This window comes from Eurypyga helias, unplaced genomic scaffold (assembly GCF_000690775.1).
Source record: "Eurypyga helias isolate BGI_N326 unplaced genomic scaffold, ASM69077v1 scaffold12498, whole genome shotgun sequence".
Classification (NCBI taxonomy): Eukaryota; Metazoa; Chordata; class Aves; order Eurypygiformes; family Eurypygidae; genus Eurypyga; species Eurypyga helias.
In genome coordinates, this window is record NW_010268932.1 from 6,206 (window position 1) to 17,280 (window position 11,075).

Genomic DNA, 11,075 nt, shown 5'->3' on the forward strand with positions numbered 1-11,075 from the left:
TGAAAACATATTTTCCTGTGTAAATGATACACTACACAAAATAATGAGTGAATTTCCATTAGGATATACATTAAATGACATCATTAAATTATATTTTACAGAATAAGTGATAATATCTGCATTTTACAGGTGGGCAACTGAGAAGCAGAATATTTAACTACATTGCCAAAAGTCATATAGGAAACACTTTCTGAGGTGGGAACAAAATACGGATTTTGCTCTCATTAGTGCAAAACCACAAGGCCTCCCTGAACTACTGACACCCTTACCTAGTCTCAGCCAAGATGTTAACAAGGCCCCTTGCACTAAATTTTCAGTCAAACCTCTCTGTGAGGTGGAATCATGGAAATCAACCCTGGAGCATGCCTGAGTGAGGTTAAAAGTTACACTGGGGAGGGTTTAGGGAACATGTGTCAAAACTCTTACGTGTAGTGGTACCCGTTGATTCTGACCACATTGATGCTATCGTTATGCTGGTCTAAGTCTGTGATTGCAGCTATTTTGGACTCAATTACACCACCATGCTATAGGAGAACAGGGTGTGACTCAATACTTCTTTTGTAGCAATTCTGAAAAGTCAAAATCATGGTTTACTTTGTGAAAGGGAAGATGATTTTATCTCCCGCTGCCCCTCACATGGTCGGGACTATCAGCAGATTGCTACCCGTGATCTGAAACACATGGTCTTGGTGCAGAGACCCTTCAGCACCACGAGATGGAGACGAGTCCCAGTGTACAACACCCCCTTTGGTACCTGTTCAGCTCCATCATCAGCATGTGACTACAGAAAAATCAGCTTTATAGCTGATTGCCATCATCTGCAAAATTTTCTTGCCACGTTCATGAAGCCATAATCACTCTTCTGTCCTGCTATCAAGGTATCTTTTTTGGGGAAAAGAAGAAGGGGTGAAAGAAGAGGCGCTCTGAGAGGTACATGGCAATGACATGGCAGGGCATGATGCCCTGGAAAGCTTTAAAAGCATCTTCCACAAAGCTCCTGGTACTACCTTGTCTGGTGGTGCAGAGCTCACTGTGCAGACAGAGCTCCCTCACTCCAACCTGAAGAACAACTGTGCGCGTCCACCCTGCGTGAGCATCCTGGTGACATCCACCCAGCTCTGTAAACTGACAGGCACACCGAGTCTTTGTTTCTAGCTGGACAGAAGATTTGCAAGGAGCCGCTGAAGATGAAGAGAGATGATGACTATTTTCCTTGGGTACATAGCTTTCTTGACTCTGCTGGTAAGAATACATTTTAGGCTAAGAATTATAATTATACCAGCTGCCTATGGCCTCCAGAGGTCAGCATATCACTTGAGAAGGGCTAAATCGGATGGCCCTCAAACTGTACTTTTCAAGCACGATCTCATGACGTCCTCTGTGTAGTTTCCAACTTCACTGGTAATAAGATTTAAAGATTTCGCCCCCAGTGCTAGTTCTGACAACAAAAGCAAGAAAAAAAGAGCTCTCAGAATATCCATTGTAAAATGCAAAATGTTGTCATTGGTTAACACTGCCACTTGGATGAGAGATCCTGTGGCAGGATTAACCAATACTTCTACTGTTTGTTTATTGAAAATAAACGGTTTATTGAAAATAAACAGTTCTTTTCAGTTTATTGAAAATAAGCAGACAAATACAAATAGACAACCATATGCTTAGGTGCTATTCCTTACATGATGGTACTGTTGGTGTGAATGGACATGCCAGCTACCTTCTGAGTGGACTGTCAGACTTGTTCAGCTGTGCTTTATTTTTTTATTTTGAACACAATATGCAGTTCCAGTGACGCTCTCGAAAAGGGTAATGTAAAACCAGAAAGCATACAGAGATGAGAAAGAGATTATCAGAGGCGTGAAACAGCTTTCATGCAAGAAGAAACTTAGACCAGTCATCTCAGAAAAAAATAAGTTGGAGGGAATATGATACAGGTCTTCAAAGTCAAGAATAGTGAAAAAAAAGGCAATAGGAATAGACTGCTCATAATCTCTCACAATACGGTGGTCAGCCAATGAAGTTATCAGGCAGGAGGATTTGATATAAACACAGCATAGAATTAAACTGTGAAAATCATTGAATATTACAATCTAGAATGTTATGGAGGCCATAGAGTAAAAAAAAAAAACTGAACAAACTCACAGAGAATGGGTCTGTGGGTCGGTGTTAAGCAGAGGGGTCTGAAGGCAAGCTCACACAAAGTCTGTTGGACATTCCTGCAAGCTGGAAAGGCTTCATGTGGAGGTCACTCCATTTGTCTGATGTGCTGGGTTTGGAGGGGATAAAGTTGATTTTCTTCATAGTAGCATGGGGCCGTGTTTTGGATTTGTGCTGGAGACGGTGTTAACACAGGGATGTTTTCGTTATGGCTGAGCAGTGCTAACACAGAGTCAAGGACTTTGCTGCTTCTCACCCCACCCCACCAGCAAGTAGGCTGGGGGTGCACAAGAAGCTGGGAGGGGACACAGCTGGGACAGCTGACCCCAACTGACCAAAATTATATTCCAGACCATATGATGCCCTGCTCAGCCTATAAAAACTTGGGGAAAAAGAACGAAGGGGGACACATGTTCGGAGTGATGATGTTTGTCTTCCCAAGTAACCATACGCGTGACTGAGCCCTCCTTTTCTGGAGATGGAAACACCTGCCTGTCAATGGGAAGTGCTGAATGAATTCCTTGTTTTGCTTTGCATGTGTGCACGCTTTTTTGCTTTACCTATTAAACTGTTTTTATCTCAGCACACAAGTTTTCTCGCTTTTACCTTCCAACTCTCTCCCCCATCCCACTAGAGGGGAGTGAGTAAGCGGCTGTGTTGTGCTCAGTTGCCAAATGGGGTTAAACCATGACACTTGAACCCACTACTTGTCTCTGTAGGAGTAAGATACCAAATGTCCACGTTTTCCTGACCAGGCATACTTCTCATGTTCTTATTATTACTACAGTGCTAAGAAACTTCCTTTTGCTTAAGAAGCAAGTGACAACAGTCTTTGCAGGAAAGGCTATGAACTTAATTCTTCGTAAATACTAGCCAGTATGGATTAACTCTAGTGATGTTATACTGGATTCAATGATCTAGAGCAAAATCAGGAAGAGCAACCTTTCTAGGAGATCCTAATCTTACATGATGTCCTCTGAGATCAGATAGGCTCTGTCTTTGTGGCAATGTAACACCCAAAAGTATTTCTCTGTGGGCTGCAAACCTCAGAACACCCTCATAAACACCAAAGAGCCTCAGTGTCACACACCACTATCTAATTTCTCCTTACCATGAAGAACTCTACAAGGTTTACAGAGACCTCAGTGTTCTCACATTACTGCTTTGAAACACAACCTTAAGTGGATCCAGCAGGCGTCAGCTGTAGAAAAAGTGCAGAAACCCTGCTACAAAAAATAAAACAAATGATACAAACAAAAAGTCCAACCCAACTAAAAAAAAAAAAAAGAAATAACAATACTCAAATCTTCTGTTATTTTTATTAAAGCTGCAGAATCTGACTACACACAACAAATATTTTATTGATGTAATCTAAGTTAATAAAATAGCTGAACAACTCTTTAGATTTATATTCGTATAGAAATGATCTGTGGAACATCTCATCTTGAAACAGCAGTGTCTGAAAACAACTATTCAGCAGAATTTTTTTAAAGAGTGGGACTAGAGGATGCACTGTTCATTCTCAAAGGAAAAAAAAATCCATGCAAAAATAACCCCTACCCTCTTCCTGCTTTCTCTCCTACCCAAAGTGTAAGGCCATACAGAATGACCACTTAAGTGACGGCCCTTGTCTTACAGTATTCTTCCTCAAGTCTTCATCAGGAGCTGTTGTCTAAACTCCGTAACAAAAACAAGACGAAAAGAAAATTCAGTTGTACACTCCTAGTCTGCAGGTGACAAAGTCATAGCATCTCTGTACGGACGTCCCTACTCTCTGTCCAGTTACAAGAATTCATTATCGCTTTGTGTTCGTTCCCCAGCGCTCACCTACGCGGCTGATGTCAAGTTATAGTTATAAGCTACACGCCCTTGTTAACAGAAGTCAGTCTATCTACTATTGCTTCGGTCTGCCTTCTTCACCTATATGTAGTTTAGATTCTACGTAGCACTGCCTGCCAAGGGCCGACTCCGTGGTGTTTTGCCCCCATTTTAGACAAAGCCCATAGCTCAGGTGATGATCTCCTCAGGGCAGCTATGCATTGGTGTCACCCAGAGATGTCTTTTATAGGCTACGAGGCCACGTCTTGGCTAGATCATTCCATTTATCTTAGTCCACTCATAGATGTCCTGTTCACACACTATGTCCGAGTTGATGAGGAGGTATCTGTCCCCAACACAGAAATGTTTCTGGCAAGCAGCGCATTTGAAGCATTCAAGGTGGTACACTTTGTCCTTCACCCGCATGGTCATCTCGTACGCCCTGATCCGCTTGTCGCAGGAGGCGCAGAGGCCATCCTGGCCGAAGAGCCTAAAACAACAACAGCAGAGAAGTCAGCAGAGTTCCTTTGCTGGGGAGGTGGGAAGAAGCAAATCAAAGCAAGAACACAACATCAGTGCCTCGATCCATGAGACACAGTATTGCCACAGTGAACGGTCACATGGAAAGCTGAAAACTTGGCAATACCAAAAATGGAAGTAGAAAGTCCAAAGTCCTCACCTATTTTCAGTATTACTGACTTCTCTGATCAATGATCCCGAAATGCTGAGCAGCTTCAGGAGGAGTAAAGGTTCCCCAGATCACAGCATAAAGTTGTGCCATGCTAATACTGCCACTTCTGTGATCGATAGAAATTACCTTTCCATTGATGAATTTTGCCTATCTTCAGCTGTTGCTACTGTAGCTTACAGAAAGAAGTTGGCACAAGCCATGGCCTAATACTCCCGTCTCGTGCCAGTGCGTCCACACTGGAGGTTCTTTTCAACTCAAACATCCATGAAGTCACTCCTGACAGGTTTCAGAAGGATACCTTCTGAAAGACCTTCAGATGCCAAGATTCCAAGACCTTCTAGACACCTGTGCTATCCCAAACAGTTCTGTGATCTGGATCGCCCTTACGATGAGATCATGATGCAATTGTCTATTAAAGGAGCCTCTAAGGAATGCACTAGATACAGATTCCCTGGCAGCACGCACTACCATTCAGCTGGAAAAATGCAACACTCAGCTTTGTGTGAACGCCAGCCTTTCGTGCAGTCTGATGGCTACAGATTTTGGAAATCAAATCATTAATAAATAAGCATGATTTTTTTTTTCTTAAAATGGGGGAGAAAAGATACGTATTACTTGTCCAAAGCATACATCTCTTGAGTTCCACTTCTAAGGTACCACACTAATTCTAGAAAGAGTTTTTCCACCTACCACACATAGGCTGCGCATACTTCACATCATCTTCTAAACTAGAAAAAGGATGCTCACTAAATTAAGACATCTTTAAGGGGAAAATACGTAATTTCTTTTGTCTACCAGGAGATGTCAGTGTTTACTTCTGCCCAGTGAAAGTACTATTAAGGCTACACAAAGGTTGCAAAATTTTTCATTAAAAAAGGAAGATATTGCACGTTGCATTATTAAATACATAAAAACGTTGACTTTCACTGCAAGAAAATGCATTAATTATATTGCCATACTTTCTGTCGCTTCCCTTTTAAGATGAAATGTATTTGGGAAATGTAATTAACACTGCTGGAATGTTGTGTATGTAGAGTGTTTACAAGTGCTCCCATTAGCAGAACTCAGTTCTTACTTTCTGCTTAGCAAATTTCCCATCAGTAAAGCTCAGGGACACCATAATTAGAAACTCCACTGGGATTTGGGTTTAGTTTTTATTGGCAGGTAAATTAACCTCCAGTAAGGTAGCTAAAAAAGTGTCAAATAGTATTATTGTGTTGCACAGATCTCCTGACATATTAGGGATCCGTTAGAAGAAATGGTGCCCAACCAGCACAGCGAAGATCAACACACTTTAATTGTCCTCAAGAACATAAAGATCCTTTGCTATCAATTTTTGTGAAATAACTTAACCTCCATTTAAGCCTTCCCCTTACAAATTTTGGCAAAACAGATAGAGGTATTTTCATTAACACCGCTCTGCCTAACAAGTGTATTTGTAGGATCTGATTCAGGAAAATGGGTAAATTCTTGTCTATTCAGGACCAGGCTTAAGAACACTGAAAATCCACTGGATCCAAATTAGTGCAATCAAACTTCCCTGTACTGGCGGTAGCTCTGAAAAAAGCTTACAGCATGTTGCATCTTTCCGCTTGAAGTGTCCTGGATAACTTGATCAGTGATGCAGAAAAAGGCAGGGATCGACCCATGTATAAAAGGCAGTTGCCGTCAGACACCAAACAGGTACAGCAACCCTGCCGGCTAGTGGAGTCAAGAACCTCCTCTAGGGCTGTTCTTACTGCATCAGGAAAATGAATTGAATTCAGTTACCTTGGGTACCGTGTTCTTAAATGAGAGAATTAAACAATCTTTCACCAGTTGCCAATCTTGGCACCTAGTTTTATATACCTTTCGGCTCCAAGGCAGTGCTTGGAGAAGCACAGAACTTCTTAAACCACTCAGGGGAACATTGGTCCATTGTCAACTGAGGAGGAGCTCGCTGAAATTCATCACCTTTTCCCAATTTCTAAACACAGTGTGGTTCACCTGGAACTATCAGGTGATGTCTGTGCAGACAGACAGATGCCAACAACCCCAAAGTCCTAGGAGTTCTTACTATGTTCTTCACATTTTCAAATAATTCTCGAGTCCAGAGGAGGCCACGGAGATGCGCCGAGGGCTGGAGCCCCTCTGCTCTGGGGACAGGCTGAGAGAGTTGGGCTTGGTCAGCCTGGAGAAGAGAAGGCTCCGGGGAGACCTTATAGCACCTTCCAGTGCCTGAAGGGGCTACAAGGAAGCTGGGGGGGACTTTTTACAAGGGCCTGTAGTGACAGGACAAGGGGGAATGGGTTTAAATTGAAAGTGGGGAGGGGTAGATTGGATATCAGGAAGAAGTTCTTCCCGGAGAGGGTGGGGAGGCACTGGGACAGGTTGCCCAGAGAAACTGTGGATGCCCCATCCCTGGAAGTGTCCAAGGCCAGGCTGGATGAGGCTTGGAGCAACCTGGTCTAGTGGAAGGTGTCCCTGCCCCTGGCAGAGGGGTTGGAACTGGGTGATCTTTAAGGTCCCTTCCATCCCAAACCATTCTGTGAGTCTGTGATTCTTTTGTCCACAATATGTAGCAATGCTTTCATTTCCATTCAAAAATACTTCCTTCTTTCCCAACAAGATTTTTAAGGTCTAACCTATAAGCAACTGTAAGTGACTTCACCAACACAGACAACCTCTGGATTTATCTATCACTCGCTGAAGAATCCCAGCATTGCCATAAAGCATCTGTGCACAAACCCCAAAAATATATGAGCCCATACTGTAAACCTGAGCTTGCAAATGGTGCTGCGTTACAACTGACTACTGCCACAGGCTTTATGTTTATCAGTAATCAAAAATGAATTCTTTATGGATCTTTGATCACTAGCTGTACAAAGTAAACAACTAAGCAACGCCAAAATGACAGAAAGAAGGGGAGTGGGAGTAGAATGAGCGAGTTGTGTACCTGAGATAGTCCCTTCTGCAGAGCTTTCTGCCCAGTTTGTAATACAGTCGTCTCCCCACTTCCCCAAGCCTGCAGCCACACAGGTCACAGCTCAGGCAGTCTTCGTGCCAGTACTGATCAATGGCTTTCAGGAAGTAGCGGTCCCCAATGTTCTGCTGGCAACCGCCACATGTCAGCAGCGAAGGGGGGATTTGGAGGACTTCATCCACCGGCTCCCTGCGGGAACAAAAGGATCGTTGGAGAAGGAAAAGGTACTCTGAAAGCATCCAAACGAGAAGAAGTAGAAGGAAAAATAAAACCAAGCGTAAGACTGGTCAAGTTAGAGCAGGGATTACATCCTGATTTTTTGTCCCAGTGGAGTGAATGATTTATCCACTTCTGACATGAGAGGAGCAGGACTTCACACTCCTTTTCTTTTAAAAAGAAACAGCTTAAAACTTAAGGACTTAATAGAGTATCCAAAAATATGCAAATTATTTTATTTTAATTTTTTTTCAAAGAATAGTGCATAAAGATGACAATCTCTGTATCACCCGTGTGTATTCATTACTGTAAAAGCATCTAACACTTCACTGGGACGTTGGTATCTGTGTGGACACATCATTTTTCTTCTACTGGACAGAATATGAATTGCTGGGTCATGTGTCTCAATCCATGCAGTTCTTATAAAAGAAATACCTTTCCCATAACATGATTGACCCATAAAGATTGCACCTTTTCAAAAGAACAACCGACAAGTTGACTGGGTTCATCATTTCACAGAAATGCTGGTTATGTCTGTGCAGACTGCCAAATGCCCACAACCCCAAAGTCCTAGGGTTTCCTATTATATTCTTCACATTTTCAAATAATCCGGGTTTGTCCACAACATCTAGCAATGCTTTCATCTCTGTAAAAAAAGTTCACCTTTTTACCCAGCAAGATTTTTAAGGTTTACCTATTAACAACTGTAAGTGACCTCATCAACACGGATAACCTCTGGATTTACCTCTCACTCACTGAAGAACCCCAGCATTGCCATAAAGCATCTGTGCACAGACCCCCAAAATATATGAGCCCATACTGTAAACCTGAGCTAGCGAGCGTTGACTGTTCGTGCCACTGGAAACAAAGAGAATTTCTGTCTCACCAAGGGCCAAAGGACTAGAAAAGGCACCTGAGGGATTTTACATGTAGTCAACTTTCTGTTGGGAAATGTAAATTTGAGGACTCAGTCTGGGGACATCATTTCTCTGAACATCATGAAATGAATAAATATGACAGATGAGACTGTTGCCCGACTGGTCTAAGTTCCGCTGCTGTTTTTAGTAGAGCCTGAATTTTACCTCATTTAACTGCAGGACTTCTTTTTTCCCTTTAGCTAAGGACATGAATCCCCTGGGATGGCTCTGTGCTAACATAGCTCAAACAATTATTTGGGATTCACACATTCCTGCAGGAAAGGAGGCACAAATCTGTATTGTGGTATTAGCACTGACTGCTCATGCACAATATTTTTTTTTCCTTTCTGAAAAGCTCTGAAATCTAGGATAGCTCTGGTAATGCCTTAAGGTAAAGCAAGAATTTTCTTCAAAGCTGCTTTCTTAAGGAATTCCCTTCTTGCCTTTTTGTGGAAGTTTGCAAGTTCTGCCAAAAAAAAAACCCAATAAAAAACAAAGAAGAGAAGAAAATTACCAGAAAGGTGCCTGAGCTCGGATCTGGGAGGTTTGTAGTGCCCTGGTGCTGCCACACAGAGCCTCAGCCAAACCCCAGGGAATTTAATGAAAAGACCATCGGGATCAATCCTTTAAGCACTTGCTTAATTTTAAACCTGTGACTAGCGGCAAGGAAGGCATATATTTGCACATTTATGCTCTGCTGGATCATGACCAAGATGCTCAATAGCTGGTTGAGTCCAGCCTCAAATTTTTTGATACGTTATTGTGTCCTTGCTGTAGCAGAGACCCTCAAGCTTTGTTTCTGTCTCTGGTCTGTCCTCCCTTCCCTTCGGCTGATGGAGGGAGGGCAGAGGAGACCTACACCGACAGAGAAACACCAGGCTGCTCCCAGCTTTCAGCAGGCAACAGGAAAAAAATGTATTACTACTGCTTATTTACTGGGTCAGCGGTTTTCTGGGCGGAAATTACTTTCTTCAGCAGGGAGAATCGACCACTGGTCAAGAACTTCTGTGCTGAGAAACTCATCCTGCAGTTTTTATTTAGGGAAGCTGAGCCCTGAGATACTATCTGATTATATTCTGTTCTGATTTTCACTCTTCTAACTTCTGAAAGTTGTGCCGTAACATTCCTCTCCTACCAGCCCTCCATCCTGTGAGTTTTCGTTAAAATCATGGGGAACTCTCCATGTGATTAGGCCCTAGTTTTTTCAAAGTTTATTCTTTTGGGCCCCATACTCCCTTTCCTAACGCATGGGCTCCTCACCGACAAGTTCTAAGAGCCCTCCAATAGAAGAAAACGCACGTTATTATAATTTATTATCCACTACTTGAAACTTCAGATGTACCCCAAAATATTTGACCTTACAGGTGTTCAGGAATCACAAGACTGGTCTCTCTGAAAGCCCTGAATTACGGAACAGACGAAGAGATGTTTACGCAAAACAGAGTTTCAGGTTTATGCATTAGCTTTTTGATGTCCACAGATTTCAAAGCCAGCACTTAAGTCACCAGAACACAAGGGGGGTAAATGAAAAAAGATCACTAAAACTTTGTACTTGAGACCTGGACATCATATACCTAGGAGCTTGGATTATTGTTTCTCAAAAAGACACTATAAAATAAGCAGAAATGTAAGATACGGAACATCCGTTGCGACACGGAATGCATCGATTCCATCCACAAAAGAAACAGCTGCCATGGGTTGACTCAGGGCTTCTAGCGACGGCGTTTTTAGTATCTCACAGGAAACAACCCACAAATGACTAAGAGCAATGTTTTACGCATTACCTGAAAACAGAGATTTTGTAAGTCTTTTATTCTCCCTTATCACGAGGCCGGACAGGCATAACCGCGGTTCCTAGTGCGGACGGTGCTGCAGTGACCCTCTGACCTGACCCCGAGCTACCGCGCCGCTTGCCAGCGGGACGCCTGCACCCACGGCTGCGGAGCAGAGCCTCAGCGCCTGCAACAGGATGAGGGTCGGTCCCTTCCCCGAGTGGGCAACCCCGGGAGCGAAATTCTCATCTTCTACACCCCGTCAATCAAGTCTTGCTGCGTGCCCTTTCCAGAACACCCTGCCCCCACCGAAGCAGTTTGTACACGCTCTTGAAAGTTGCGTTATGGCAATGGGGAAGTTGGGCACCCGCAGACAACAGCTCTGACCTTTCACTGTCATCGGCCACAGCGAGCCGGGCAGGGCACAGACGGGGCAGGGGGTCCCTCCGCATGGAACCCACCTGCAGATCTGGACGGCGGGACGCTCGCCCTCTCCCGGGGCCCTTCTCGGCACCGCGGGGCCGGAGGAGCGGCTGGAAAATGCC

At 43.5% G+C, this 11,075-nt stretch overlaps 1 protein-coding gene across 1 annotated transcript; it reads right to left on the bottom strand.

Annotated features, from left to right (window-relative positions):
• Positions 1-4,024: 4,024 nt before the first annotated feature.
• LMO2 (LIM domain only 2 (rhombotin-like 1)) lies at positions 4,025-7,864 on the bottom strand. The gene is made up of 2 exons (XM_010157916.1): positions 7,599-7,864; positions 4,025-4,462 (listed from the first exon to the last, which is right to left on the bottom strand). Exons 1-2 carry the CDS (start codon positions 7,862-7,864, stop codon positions 4,243-4,245), a joined length of 486 nt encoding a protein of 161 aa, XP_010156218.1. The 3' UTR covers positions 4,025-4,242.
• Positions 7,865-11,075: the final 3,211 nt, after the last annotated feature.